Source organism: Rhipicephalus microplus, chromosome X (genome assembly GCF_043290135.1).
Source record: "Rhipicephalus microplus isolate Deutch F79 chromosome X, USDA_Rmic, whole genome shotgun sequence".
Classification (NCBI taxonomy): domain Eukaryota; kingdom Metazoa; phylum Arthropoda; class Arachnida; order Ixodida; family Ixodidae; genus Rhipicephalus; species Rhipicephalus microplus.
The window spans coordinates 388,705,494-388,721,004 of record NC_134710.1 but is presented as its reverse complement, the minus strand read 5'-3'; the positions used below and the strand labels follow the sequence as shown (position 1 = coordinate 388,721,004).

At 49.1% G+C, this 15,511-nt stretch overlaps 1 protein-coding gene across 13 annotated transcripts in view; it reads left to right on the top strand.

Annotated features, from left to right (window-relative positions):
* The window catches only part of mask (multiple ankyrin repeats single KH domain), a 340,851-nt gene extending 325,603 nt beyond the window's left edge, over positions 1 to 15,248 (top strand). For 11 of the 13 annotated variants that reach the window (XM_075880102.1, XM_075880101.1, XM_075880092.1 and 8 more), the window contains 2 exons: positions 12,896 to 13,030; positions 14,882 to 15,248. In XM_075880102.1, coding sequence (XP_075736217.1) covers positions 12,896 to 13,030; positions 14,882 to 14,914 — 168 coding nt within the window. In that variant the 3' untranslated portion in view covers positions 14,915 to 15,248. The other 2 variants (XM_075880095.1, XM_075880093.1) reach the window with 1 other exon arrangement.
* Positions 15,249 to 15,511: the final 263 nt, after the last annotated feature.

Genomic DNA, 15,511 nt, shown 5'->3' with positions numbered 1-15,511 from the left:
GCTGAAACGGCGTGTGTCGCTGAGTCCCTGGCGGATTCATTTTGCTGGACCATGACAAGCTCCTGCTGAACTATATAGCCACCGGTGAGAAGTCTGCGGATCTGTTTAAGGGGGGACGCGGGGATCAAATCGCGAAATTCTCGCAAAAAAACGAATTTTGGATAAGGGCAGATTTGGATTCTGCATCACCATTTCTATCATATCTAAAAATATTTCCGCCGAAAACGATCTCAAAGTAAGCTTAAAAAATCGGATCGCAAAAAGCTGGCTGAAATCTGCGCGAAAATGGCCCATTTCCGAGCGCGATACTTCCGCGCCTTCGCCGCCGCTCGCGGAAAGCTTGGTGTCACTGGAAAGCTTGCTTCACCGCCGTACTTCTCCCGGTGAAACCACGACTCTACGAGCTAAGATAAACGCACAAACAGAAAAAATGCGAAGGCATCCGCGACGCCTTAGACGCGCACCCATTGGTCGCTCCTGTCACGTGGTACTGAGCGCGCTCTGTGAGTGGCTGCTGGGACGCGCTTGCTTGCGCTGGTCGTCTGCTCCGCGCACGCACGTCTGCTACGCACACGCTGGCGCACTATAGTTTGCGAATCCCCTGCCGATACGCCGATACGGTCGCTGATACGCCAACTCTTCTCTAGCGCGAGGCTTAGCGCCCGCAATGGATCGTCGCGTGGACCGGAAGCGCAGGACGAAGTACCGGACGAAGTACGCTTACGGGAAGCGTAAACGCAAGCCTCCTGTTGGGAAAACGAAGCAGTCAGCAGCGATTGAATCAGACGAACCGAGTACCGCGTCTCCACCAAGCTACGTGTCGTCGGAAGCCGACACCTGCTCGCTGCCGATGCTCGGCAGTGAGGCCTATGACGCGGGGCCGTCAACTAGCCGCGACGTTGCGGTGCGGCCCGAACGCGAAAGAAGTTTCGTTTTCGCTGCGGCGGGTGACGATGCGGTGCCGGCTGTTCAAAGTGATGGTGAATCGACGCCTGGCAGTGACACTGAAGACCCGGGGCCATCAACTAGCCGCGGCATCACGGTGCGGTGTGAACGCGAGAAAAGTTTCGTTTTCGCGGCGGCGGACGACGACGTGGTGCCAGCTGTCCAGGATGTCGGCGATCGTTTGCCTCAGCGGAAGCGCACCGTTCAAATACACCTGGAACCTTGTTTCGTGTCCTCGGAAGGCGCCGAGAAGCAAGCCAGCAGTGTCCGCGATGCACTTCGCGAGGTGTCAGCAACAGAGCGGAAGTTCGGGTTCGCGCAGCAAACGGAGCAAACATCGGCAACAAAAGAGAATGAGTTCACCCTAATTCAGGTTTCTGCCATGAATTCCCTAATAGGACCTGCACTCTGCCCAAAATGTTGTAAGAAGACTTTGTCAGTGCAGCATGGGACAAAATTGGGCCTGGCAGTAAAACTGGTACTTTTGTGTGCTTCCTGTGGCCCTATTCATTCACCTTGGTCATCCAGTAGAAAATCCGAAGGAAGGGCTTTTGAAGTCAACCTAAGAGCCATGCAAGCAATCAAGTCCATTGGAAAAGGGCCCACTGCCCTGAATGACTTCTGGGCTACAATGAATGTCTCTCATCGGGGCATTCATCAAAAAACCTATCAGGAACACCTAAAAAAAACATTCAAACCAGGAGCAGAGGAAGCTGCACAAAACATCTTTGCAGATGCTGTGCTTGCGGTAAAAGACGTGTACAGTAAGATGCAGCCATCAAGCCCAAACAACATCACAGTTGTGTATGACGGCACGTGGCTTACAAGAGGCCACAGCTCACACATTGGGGTAGGATGTATTATTGAGTTTTACACGGGGCTTGTGCTGGATTGCACAGTCCTTTCCAACTTCTGTCTTGGGTGTTGTCAACAACCAGCAGAGAGCGACCCCAACTTCGTCACTTGGGCTGAGAAACATCAATGTCAGAAGAATACTGATGTTGGCTCCGGACAGATGGAAGTGGAGGCTGCTCTGACACTTTTCAGGCGCTCTGTCAGCAGGTATGGCCTCCGCTACACCAACATTATATGTGATGGTGACAGCCGAACCTATCTTGCTCTGTGCAAAGATGAGGTGTACGGCTTCATACCACTGACCAAAGAAGACTGCATGAACCATGTGCAGAAGAGAATGGGCACCGCTCTCCGCACACTGGTGACAAGAGCTAAGAAAGGGGAGCCATTGGGTGGGAGAGGTGGACTGACGCAGGAGTTGATTAAAAAACTGACCAGCTACTACGGGTTAGCCTTGCGAAAACACACAAGTGTCCCTGACATGCAAAGGGCCGTGATGGCCACTTTTTATCACGTCACGTCCACCGACGACGAGCCTCATCATGAGCTCTGCCCACCTGGCCCTGATAGCTGGTGCAAACATCGTTCAGCACAGGCCAAAATGGAGCCAGCACCACCTCACAGGTATAACCTGTCGAAACGTGTAGCGGAGGCTCTGCTGCCTGTATACCAACGTCTCTCTGACCCGCAACTGTTGGAGCGATGCAAAGGCACCAAAACTCAGAATGCGGCGGAAAGCTTGCATTCAGTTATTTGGTCACTGACTTCAAAGGACCAACACGCTTCATTGTTCGCAGTGGAGACAACAGTACATGAAGCAGTTGCACGCTACAATTTTGGGAATTTGCGAGCCTACACTGAAATGTGCAAGTCCGTGGGCATCAAACCTGCTAGCCTCGCCCTTCAAAGAGCTGAAGAAAAAGACCAGCAAAGAAAACGAAAAGCACGCAGTGCAGAAAAAATGAAAGAGAAAGGACGTAAGAAGACCCTCGCAAGCAAAGACACAAAGTATTACAGTCCCGGGGCATTTTGATGGACCTTTACTGACTATTCAACTTTAACGCCAGTTTTCTCAGAAACGTGTTTTGACCCGACTGTCCAGCTTGCCACGATGCTTGCATGACTATGGCTTGACGGATTTTCATGTGGTTTTTTGCATTGTGTTCCTCAGTGAATTTTCTATGTCGTGACGTTTTCATATTTGTTAATTACTACCTCAGTATTTTTACTCCTTAGCTAATTTCACATTATGATAACGACCACATTTACAAGCATGTATACAATGTTCTCTGTAAAATAAAAACAGAGTCATAAAAATATTTGCAGAATGTCACGACATCAACCATCCCAATGGCTAAAATATAAGAGCAACTATAGGCTTCTACCATGTTTTTTTGTCACACCAGGCTTTGGGCAAGTTTGGTAGTACACTGATGGATAAAAAAATTTATAATGCCAGAACTACTGGAGATAGCTGAATGAAACTTTGTCATTTATCATTTAGCGCAGTTTCCAGTAAGCATGCCAAATTTCATTGCTCTACGACAAAAACTAAAGAATTTCACTTTCGATTCCCACCTCCCCCCTTAAGGTGGGTATGCCCAAAAAGTCGGAGAGCTGCACTGTTGCGATCCTCTCACTACAAACTCGTGGCTGGTCACCTGAGTGGCTCGAAAGTTTTTGCAAACTGAGCAACGCGGTGATCTGGCCTGGCACGAAGCTTGACATTTATCGCTATTTCGTGCCTGCCACGTCTGACAAATGATTGAACCAAGGGTTGGCAAGCCGCCGGTCTTCTGAACCGATTGTCAGTGAGTGTCTGTGGCGTATACCTGCTGAAAGATCCCCTTTTGGGAAAACTCAGCCGTGCCCACATCGCGGACCTCAAGCCCCTTTGTCATGGTCTGACGAGTTCGCACCAGCGCCCAGCGGCACTTCGCGCAAGCAATGGGGCACACCCGAGGCGGCATACCGCATTGGAACTCCGCACCGGTATAATTTGAAGAAGCGGTCACGTCTGTGATTTCGCGCCGGACGGCGGACTTCTCCGCAACCGAAGACCCTCAGTTTATTGTCTAGGCTCAGTATCGGTTAGCTTCTCTATGGCCTGTTCTCGTAAAGAAGTAGACCCTGCCCAGATTGCTGCCAATGTTTTTTTTTTTTTTTAAAGTGTTCTTGTGTATTTTATGTTTCTTTTGTGTAATATGAAGTGTTCATTTGTATTTATGTTTTTATGTTCTTTTGGCCAGATATTGAGTGTAATTTTCGCTCTATAACTTTTTCTTCCGTGTTTATTTTACCGGCAAAGGAAGTTGTGACCTTCAACATTGAGCTTATGCATGGAGAGAGGGACGAAGGACGCTTTACGCCTTTGCTTGTGCAGCCATCGGCGGTGTGTGTGTGTGTGTGTGTGTGTGTGTGTGTGTGTGTGTGTGTGCGTGTGTGTGTGTGTGTGTGTGTGTGTGTGTGTGTGTGTGTGTGTATGCATGCTTCAGTGGGTGTGCATGCGCGTGGCGCTTCTCTGCGTGCCCGTGAACAGTGCGCGTCGTGGTTTCGACCCATCGACGTGGACACTTCGGGGCCCTGATCCAGTGACGTCAGACAATGCAGCTGTGCTCTGCTCTCGGTCGTCACCGAAAAGCCCTGCTGCCTTTTCCACCATGGCTCCTGCGCAAGGCCAGCGGCTATATGCGGCCGGCCAACGCCAGGGCACCTCGCAGGTGATTCCGGTTCGGCCTCCCTGATCCACGGCGAGGCCCGGCTTCCCACAACGTTTCAGCTCCATCATCGAGCCAAAAATGCAGGGCTTCCGAACCACCATTGAAGCGGCGTTTGTCGGACTCGCAGACGAATCGTCATCGTGAGCCACGGGCCATCAGCTGAGCGCCTTCCGTGCCTCTGACCTCGCACACGGGCATCACACCTAACAGACATTGTCACGCTCTTCTGCCCCTTCGCGAGGTGGACGCTATCTCGACTAGCACTACGAACACTAACCTTACTTCCCTGTGTTCCCTTTCAGAAACATTTTTTTATAGTGTCATGTGTTTTATTAATGTTTTCTCCTTGTGGGGGTGCTGACACCCCCCCTGTAAAGTTGTCTGCGCCGCGAGGCGCACGTGTCTCGCCCCAGGGCGTTATTTCGGTGGTGACCACCACCGGGCGATAGATGGCGTTGTGTTCGCTCTGAGTACCACTGTTGGTAGAGTGGCAGTGGTGGCCCCTGGCGGAAGGCGGGCCTTGGTGGTGGGCGAGCGTTGAGCGAGCCCTTCTGCGCGTGGCGGCTGCCGCGAACGGTTGTCTGTAGCGCGGGTCCCCGGTGCTCGGCACCGCGGGCTTCGCGCCGGGGTCCCACGTGGAAAGTCAGGCGTTGGCGACGCCGCCTTGGGTATGTGCTAGTGTGTTGGGTGTGTTAGTGTGGGTTTATCATGTTATTGTGTGTTTAGTGTGTCCCTGCGTTATGTTGTTTGTATGGTAGCGTGTTAATGGAAATTCGTGTATAATTCGGCAGACGATATCGTCGTCTAAATTAGTTAATAAATGTATGTATGTTGTGTGCATTGTTCCGACCGTGTTCACTGTGTCCGTCACTCCAAGAGCATGGCGTGGCGGTGCGCGCATTCGCCTCGCCGGGACCCCACACTGGCTGCCCAACGTGGAGCTCTTGGAGTATCGGACGACAGTTTTTGCGGTTCGGTACAGGGATTTTGTTAGAGCCGGAGTAGAGTAGGCCTAGGGGGGACTTCTTTGCTAGCGTCGGTGGTGTGCTTTGTTGAGAAGCGAGGGGATTGATTTTGTAACGTGTTTCAATTTGTCGGCAGGTTGACTTTCTATTTTTTTTTTTTGCTCGCAAGTGTTCTTATTTTTTTTGTTGTTAGTTTTTAAAAACGTTGTTGAATTAGGACGAGAGCCATGCGGTCCGCATCCTGGGGTAAGCAAGGCCTAGAGCACGTGGTTTGTAGGCCAGGCCCGAAGCGAGTGAGTACGGAAGCCTCGTGGGTGGTCCGATTTTCTGTAAATAGCTTCTTCTATCTCTTTGGGCTCAGGGAGCCGGGCGTCGTTGCTGACTTGTATTGCGGCTCGACGCCGGGGCGTCGTGACACCGCCCGGGGCGGTGGACGCCGATCGCTCGGTAAGCTGCTGTGTGCGGCGAGCGATAGGGCCACCTTACAGAGTGGACGTCTCCTCGCGGCTGCCTCTTCTGCGCCTAGGCTGGGTGCTGGGTGGATGCCGGTTGTTGCCGAGCGACTCATTAGGCCTAAGGCTCTGCGCAGCCGCCTGTCGCACGTGGCACAACTAGGTGGATCGTAGCGTTGAGGTGTTGCGCTTTGCTTCCCTCACTTTTTTTTTTTTATCTTGCGATGCAAGGATTAGGAAAAGTGATTTTTGTTTTATTTTCATGGGCGTCTCGGCCGCCACCGATGTATTAGCTAGCAGTACTGACCACCGTACCACGTGGCCGAAAAGCCTGAAGCTCCCTCCCCTGGGCCGCGCTCCTTTGTTTCTTTCGAGTTTTGTTTTTTGTCGATGTATTCAGCGGGAGGGCTGTCATCCACGGCCGGCTGTCCTGCGCATCGTCAGCGTCGTTGGCCAGGAGTGCGGTCGTGAGGTCGGGCGATGGAGATGCCTGGGACCTGCGCAACTGCCTGCAGTCCGGCGCCCTCGCGAGTGCTGGTCGCAACTGGAAGACGTGTCGGCGCTAGCGACAGATCGTCGCGCCGACGGCACCGTTGCTGTTGCGGGGCCGGTACTGAGGTGAAGTCTAGCCGGAGAGTGCAGCAGTGTCGACCAGCGGCGGTGTCGTGGTGCAAGGACATTATGGTCGTGCGATATCATTTTTTTTGTTAAAGCTTGTGTAGCTAATTTCTGATTTCGGGATATGGTTTGATTTAAGGTTGGGGGAATGTGGGGGTGCTGACACCCCCCCCTGTAAAGTTGTCTGCGCCGCGTGGCGCACGTGTCTCGCCCCAGGGCGTTATTTCGGTGGTGACCACCACCGGGCGATAGATGGCGTTGTGTTCGCTCTGAGTACCACTGTTGGTAGAGTGGCAGCGCCGGTGGTGGCCCCTGGCGGAAGGCGGGCCTTGGTGGTGGGCGAGCGTTGAGCGAGCTCTTCTGCGCGTGGCGGCTGCCGCGAACGGTTGTCTGTAGCGCGGGTCCCCGGTGCTCGGCACCGCGGGCTTCGCGCCGGGGTCCCACGTGGAAAGTCAGGCGTTGGCGACGCCGTCTTGGGTATGTGCTAGTGTGTTGAGTGTGTTAGTGTGTGTTTATCATGTTATTGTGTGTTTAGTGTGTCACTGGGTTATGTTGTTTGTATGGTAGCGTGTTAGTTGAAATTGGTGTATCATTCGGCGGACGATATCGTCGTCTAAATTAGTTAATAAATGTATGTATGTCGTGTGCTGGGTACCGATCGTGTCAACTGTGTCCGTTCACTCCAGGAGCGTAGCGCGGCGATGCGCTCGTTCGCCTCGCCGGGACCCCACATCCTTTATCATAATTTTTTTAGCAGCAGTTTACAGGGCTGGAATGAGGTTAGCTGTTGCTCATAGCAGCTGCTTTTGCAGACCGATAAAGGGCAAATTTAGGAGATGGGGGTGTGGGAATTGAGGCTGGCCTGCTGCCTTTGCGCGGGCTTTGCCCCCTTTTCTGCCGCTCTCATGTCCCGACCTGACTCCCCTCTTGCGCTGCCTGCTGCGCTGGGGGAGCGAAAGGTGACGTTTAATCCCTCTCACCTGGTAGCGGATGTTTACTGTGGCGCCGCGCGCGTGCTTCTGGAGCGAGTCCGATCTCTTCGGGACAACTGAGGGTGAGCACGCATCTCTTTTCTGTCCGTCGACTCCTATTGTTTGGAGCTCATCGGACTTCGCCACGGGCGCGAAGCGCCAGTGGCGAACGCTCACCTTTTGTTGCCCCTTGCGAAGGCTAGGCCGAAGGGTGGTGCGGTGTCCTAGTGCGTGGCCAGGCTGCGCCGACCCGTATCTCTCCAAAGCCAACGCGAGCACCTTTGCCCTCACTCGAGCAACCGGGCCTTTGTCCCGGTGTCTCCTTGAATCACTTTTACCACGGAGATGTGTTCGCCGCATCCCTGTGTAGTACTTCTCGCCCATGGCGTGGATAAGCCCATTTGCTTTCCCATCGCGCCTATGCAACGGCTCTGTACTGCGTTTTGGTGTTGCCGCAGACAACAAAGGGTTGCGAGCTTGAGCAGTACTGTGTTCTAACCACGGCGACAGTTAACGCGTGCCCTGCAGTTCGCTAAGACCGGACCCACGCTAGTGGCCGTACTCCTTCAGGATACCTGTACATCACAGAGCCAAATTGTCATATGCAGATCGTGGGCTGGCATGATCTCGATTAAAGGTGACCTTGCAGCTGCGGCTGATCCCGAGGGAGCTCATCTAGATTGGTCCTGATTACAATGAAAAGTGCCGTGTGACACCAATATAACGACATTTAGTCATTTCAGCCATGCAGGCGGCGCCATGCGGCTCGCCTCCGAAGCTTCCACACAGTGATAACAATCTGGGATGCAGTTTGGTGTGGTTCAGGGTTCGGTCTCGCGGTAGTCATGGGCGCTCCTTCACGCACCCAGACGCTGACACATTGCGGTGGGCCTATGACCACGTATTTCTCTGCGACATACATTGTCGGGAATCGTATAATTCGTAATACAGCCTTTTTTTCCCCCTCACAAACAAGCGCTATTAGAGGTGAGCTTCGCCGCATCCAGACGATAGCATCAAGCCACCGCGGTGACCATTCCCCCTGAACAGGCGCTAGCAATGAAAAAAACAAAGGTATCAAAAGGCGCCCAGAGCGTGCCCTTACCCTCTAGCGCGGTGTAAGATACAAATTGTTTATATCTTACACCGTACTGTTTACACACGCGACTGAGACTAATGGCCGAGCAGATTGGGAGAATTTGAGACATCGTAGTTAGTCGGGCCGTCCTTTTCTGCAGACTAACCGCGGAGAGGAATTTTTTTTCCCTCTATAAGCGGGATTCACATGAGGGAGAACTCTCTGGAGGAGAGGCGAGGATGGTGCATCATGTGACGACGACGTCACGGGTTAGTGTGTCGACGCGCTCTCCTCGCGGCTCCCTCGGGGGAGGCGGGGATTGTTTCTCCGACCGGTCAAACGATCCCCGTGCTGCGGGGGATGTAGCGGAATTTCGGGTGGGTCTCTGGCCACATTGTAGCCTTCTCTCCTGCATAACTCGGCGACTGAAGGATAGTGTGTGGGAGACGATAGCCAAACAGATGATGGAGCGCTACCATCTCTTTGGATTCATATTTAGTTTTGTTTTAAAGTGGTTATTCTGATTATAATTGTGACATTGCCCATTTTTGTTGTTGCTGCTGCTGCTGCTACTGCTCTACTTGTTCAGCCTGATGGGGATTTCTTACTTTATGCAGAAATTTTTTTAACAGGCCTCTTTATTCAAGATTAGACGCTTAAAATATAGGCAATTGTAGAATCCGAATGCTGTTTTTTTTTTTTTTCCAGAAACATGACATATTTCACATCTTACTTTATTGGCTGCACTGATGCAGCAGAATCTCAGGCCGAGTTTGTGTTGTGAAGACACAAATGGTCTTTTGTTACCTTAGTTTTGTTACCTTGGCTTGAACAGATAATTTTCAGATATTAATAGGCTAGATTTCTTCCATTCTCGGTTGTTTTCATGAAAAATGCTATAATAGCATAATTCCTTCTTTACAGAAAGCCAACCTACATCGAAAGATACTTTATTGGAATTCCTATCTACTGACTCAATATTAGTATTTGACGAGTTAGAGAGGCTGTGAGCAATTTTGTAGTCGGGGGAAAAAAAAGCCATTGTCAGTGACACTGCCAATTATTACTCACAAGTTCGTATACTATTGCTGTATTTTTTGTAATTACCCCATCCATGTAGCCATAGGAGGTCCCCCTGTCAGTTTCTCTGAATATTAGGGACCTCCTGCTGTAATAACGCTAACCATGTAACTCAACTGAACTATTTAATAAACTTGACTTGACTGCCCGAAATGTCGCTTTAGGCAAGTTCATCTTTGCAAAAAAAAAAAAAAAAGTGCTTGTGGTGGCTCGTCAAACCAAGCGCAACGCTGCGTCTGCATTCGACAAAAAACAAGAAATTCCACAAAAAACAAGCACAAAAAAAAACATTCCAAAAAACATTCCACAAAAAAACGGGGGGGGGGGGACAGGGGGAGTGGTGAATTTGGCTAAGAAGTTTCGATGTTTCGAGGGGTTAATGTGAGCCGTGTAGTGTGGTCAGTGCGGCTATTGCATGTTAAAAACTAAAACTTGAAGCGTATGCCAGTTACTGCACTTGAACAAACTCGGTGTTCAGTGAATGCCGCTGTTGCTGGTGACCTCGTTAGTTGCCATAGTAACGGCACATTTGGTACATATCCGTTGCCTGGGCGCGTGCCATTGTCACTTCATCTAGTCAAACATGCCTTCTAAGCGAGCCGAGAAGCTGGGCTCTAAACCCAAGCCCATCATGAAAATAAAGGGGGGGGGGGTTCGGAAATTTCTTGGCCTTGTGCTAACCCATGCAGGACGCCACTTAAGCCACCTTTTCACAGTAAACCGGTAGCCTGCGGAAAAGCATTTTAAGATATGGGAGGGGCTGTTAGCACTAGTTACAGGACACAGCACAGTTTGTTCAATTACTCATGCGTGTATACGGAACATGATTGTCAGTTCTAATATGATTGCTGACATCTAAAAAAACTACTGCCCATCATTTGGAGCACTGTTGGGGGCCAGTATAGTGACCGCGCTACTCACTGTAGCGGATGATCACCGCGGGTTCACGCTTAGCGGGCCACAGGGCTGTGACTCCGTCACCTACTCGCGTGTAGCGCACCGCCGCAAACAGACAGGGTACAGAATACACCAACTTTTGGTGGCACCCCGAGCAACAGTACAACGTCTGTCCCGGGATGCGGAGAGCAAAGGCTCCCGCACGCGGACGTTCATGACACAGCACAGTTTGTTCAATTACTCATGCGTGTATACGGAACATGACTGTCAGTACTAATATGATTGCTGACATCTAAAAAAGCTACTGGCCATCATTTGGAGCACTGTTGGGGGCCTGTATGGTGACCCGGCTACTCACTGTAGCGGATGATCACCGCGGGTTCACGCTTAGCGAGCCACAGGGCTGTGACTCCGTCACCTACTCGCGTGTAGCGCCCCACGGCAAACAGACAGGGTACAGAAATACACCAACACTTTATTGCTTTTGGCGGCACCCCGAGCAACAGTACAACGTCTGTCCCGGGATGCGGAGAGCAAAGGCTCCCGCACGCGGACGTTCATGATAAGGGGAAACCGCGAGCACGTTGCAGCAGGTAATGGCGAGCTTTGACACGCCGGTCGGGAAAAGGTCCCTCGCGGCTATGCTGCGCACTCTCACGATGGCCACTGGGCCTGGTCGCGAGTGTTAGGGCAAATTTCGTCCGCGTAGGCCTACGGCGAGTGCGGCTCGGTGTGGTACGACCACTTCAAGCACTAGGCACCGCTGTGGGCTTAGCGTACCGTACCGAAGCTAGCACTCAAGTAAACATGCCTGCCGAGGTGCCAAGGCCACCCCAGGCAGGCTACAGTCCGGCGATTCCCAAAGGGGACGCGGACGAAGGAAACACGTGCTTACCCGGCGCAGACCACAGAGAAGAGAGAGCTCCCTCGGCGCGCACGTAACACGTGGCACCATCTATAGCTACGTGCCGTTACCAGAGCAGGAAAAGCATAAGGGTGCGGCAGTGCGGCAGAATGCCCGAGAAATGGTCGCAGGCGCGCCTCAGATTCCCACACATTTCTGCAGCCATACAAAATGAAACAAAACTGTGCGCCATTTTTTTGCCACTCCTACTTCATAATTCAACTGATCTCCTGAATCTCAAGGTTACCACTTGGCAGATATCCGCATCTGAATTCTCAAAGTCTGTGAAAGGATTTGACAGGTGTGGCAAATGCTAATCTGGAGTTTATCATTGCTTCCCGAGTGAGGTGCTTCAAAACACTACTTCTACGGAAATATCGGTGCTCATATCCACTCTGCACGATTTGGGGGTGTTGAATGGTTTGTATTTTTTTTTTTTTTTTTCAAAATGTAAGCCTATTTCATACTGCTCCAAGTTCGTTCTTTTATGCACTAACCTCTAGGGAAATCTATATGCATGATAACCGAATACAAAATGCTATAATCAGCAATCCAGGGATTGATTTGAATAAGCATTGTTTGTGCTGACTGATGTAATAGGCATCTATTACCCAGCCTCTAAGCAAAGAATTCATTGTGAAGATACCAAAGGTGACCTAGTTTTATTCTTATTAGCAGGCCACAGCATGCACTTGTTTCTGCTGTGAAATGCAATTAGTTTCTCGTTCAAGTGTTTGGTTAGTTTCACCTGACAAAATTGGATAAGCATCTACAATCAATTACATTGAGAATCCTCTTAAAATCTTGAAATAAAATTTAGTTTCAAGTTAGCACTTGTCTTTTGTATATGTTGCAAGTTTTTCTGTTTTGTATTTGTGCACTGCCTGCTCTAATATGCTTGCACTAACTTAAGTTCATTTCCCTGGTCTTCCTTTGCAGCAACAGTGTGAAGCTTCATTATATTGGGGCTTAAAATATGTGGTCTTCTATGGACCTGGTGCTCTGAAATGAGTACACTAATGTATCTAGACATTTGTACTGAGAGTTTTATTTTGTTGAGGTTTGTTATCTAGGTTCATCTGTGTTTTAGCTTTGTGGTTGGAAAATAAGCAGCGTTATAATGCTTTTTGTATTGTTTGATAATATTGTAATAGAGTTGGAAAATAAGCAGCATTATAATGCTTTTTGTATTGTTTGATAATATTGTAATAAAATCTATTTAAATTGAATTTTGTGGGTATAGAACAAAAAGCCAAAACAAACCACATGTAAAGCTAATGAATTTTTTAGTTAGGAATATATGCTTGCCTCTCATGTTGGCTGTTGTTGGCCACTTCAATTCAACAGCCGGTTTTAAATTTGCCAGCTTTATTTATAGCTCTTAGTCAGAGCTTTCTGTTCTTTTGGCAGGACGCAACACCCTGGTCCCCACACAAGCTAATGAGTGGTGCGCCAGGAGACTCTCTGCACCACCACGCTGGCCACCACACCCACCACCCACAGCAGCAGCCACCTCATCACGCCCATGTTTCCACTGCCAAGTTGGTATGTTCACCCTTTCTGTAAATTATACCTGTTGTCCATTGTAATGCATGCTGTTTTCTTTTGCTGCCTATTACCTTAAAAGCTTCCACTATCCAACGTGCTTTAAATATCTTTCTACTGTACTACCTTCTTTTGTTCTTGTGACAAGCTCATGCATGCTTAGTTGAACTAGTTCGTTCTTCCAAAGAGTTACTGCACAAGTTACAATGTGAAATTGTTGCCGACACCCATGTGGCTTTGTGTAACAGCCTTAGGCAAAAGTTTGTTGTATAACTAGCTGTAGGCACTAAATTATTGTCACTTACTTACATCAACCGTTATGCGCTAACAAGTGCTTGTGACCACATCAACTGGCTGTATGATCGGAAGGCCTATATTAGTAGTGCACCTGTGGTTTCCACTAACTAGGGATGTACTAATAGTGAGTTTTAGTGAATTCAAAGCAAATAGGAATTCGCTCGAATAATTTCGAACGCAATAGTTCGAATAGTATATTGCACATGTAAAGAAATGTGAGCATATTTGTGAGCAATTCAGGCTCATCTCCACTAAAGTCTAATCATGCGTTGTGGCCTTTTTGTCTATCCATTTGAAGACAATGCAGCTTTTTTCTTTGTTACAGCTTAAATTAATGACTCATTCACAAAAACTGAATTGACTCTTTTATGCCAACTTGAGGGCAGTTCATAATATGGAAAAGTAGTGAGTATCACAGTTAATGGCATACCAATTAGAGTATTTATATAGCTCGTGTACTGCTTGAATTTCAAAAGCTGACTTCATTCTTACCCCAGTGGAGGAATATGAGAGGTGTACAAATGGTACCTGTGCCACCTTCTGGAAGTTTCCGGGAGATGGTGCCCTCGTCCGGGGTTTGTCGATTCTGGGCAATGCATGTGGGTGTACGTAGTGAAGGCTCCTTCATTTTGTTGCCTTGTATAGCCACCACATCAACTTTGCATACAGTAGCGTAGGATGGTTGTCACAGTTTGTGTGTGACGACACTGCAGTCGAAATGGTTTGATGCTGCAAACCGCGATCAATTATGGCTCAGCAGGCATTGCTGCGTCACCATGTTTTGTCGACCACATAGAATTTTGATTGGCTGACTAATTCGACCTCTGGTTTTTACAGTAATGAAGATGGGGCCCGATTATGCTATCGCGTTGCACTCTTGAAAACGAAGCCCAAGTACCCTCCAAGTTTGTTAGTTTGCTTTCCTCCTGCATTCCCCCTGGCCCCTCCACCTTCCCCAACCGGTAATCTAGGTAAAACCAGGTAAAAGAAAAATCCGTGTTTACTTGTGCCACAAGTCATTGGTATATGAGAAATTGCTCTGAGAGATAAACAGCAATGCAGCATGCAGCTGAACACATGCCTTTGTTGCAGAGCTGTTTGGGCAATTGTAATCAAACTTACACTAGTTAGCCACATCTATCAACTGTTAACTGTGGATTTGTGTGGTCGTAATGTTGCGGCAACACATTGACTGTCAGTGTCAAAGACTGTTATTTCCAGAAAAATGCTCATATTAATGTGGCATTCCCAGGTTCAAATATTCCATTGAGAAACCTATATTATAAACAAACGTTTAAACAAAGTTTTAGCAAAGTAAATAAATTTTGCATTAAACGAAAGCCAAACACAAGTAAAAATTGAACCAGTCAGATGTGCAGTTTTTTCAGTGCTATAAATAATTCCTAAAGTAATATCTTTACATTTTTATAACATTCCACCCATCACCCTTGACAGCAAAATACTTAACCTTTCAAAGTGAGCAAGTTGTTTGGGTGTCGTACTGAATTTCTGTGTTCGAGTATTCACTCTATTAATGGTGGCACTTCTTTGCAGCCTTGGCAAAGCTGGACACATCCCCAGACGTGATTTGGTCCCGCGGTCCCTTCCACAAGTAGCCGCTGCCATCCCGACAAGCTCTCGGGTGGCGCAGCAAGCCCCCCAAAGTAGGGGGAGGGGAGCAGAAGGAACCCGTTTATATATATTATAAATATATATATACACACACAGACAGACACACAAGCGTGCCAGACACACATTGAACGCACACACAGCAGACAACACTAGCCAGAGATTAGAAAGGCACCGGGCAAGGAACCGGATTTGGGGAAGCAAACCTTGGGAGGGGAAGCAAACCTTGGAAGAGCATGCTGCAGCGCTGTTATAAATAATAAAATTAAAAGTTGGTTCGAAAAAAAAAAAATTGTGTAGGTGTTGTGTGTTTACCGAGTGCAGTGGTAAAGCCTTGCACACAGCTTTCATAGCGGGTGCTGTTAAGGCTTTTTCATTCTGGTGACTAGCACCAGCCGTACAATAGTTAGTCTCACTGAAGGGACTGCCTTGCCTTAATCGCTCACTTTTCGAAGCTCTGAACTAATCTCGTGTGTAGGAACACTGCGTTGGCTTATTTTACGGGGCAGTGGTGGCGTGAGCTATGTGCAAGCACATGCAGATTGTGTGGTGACA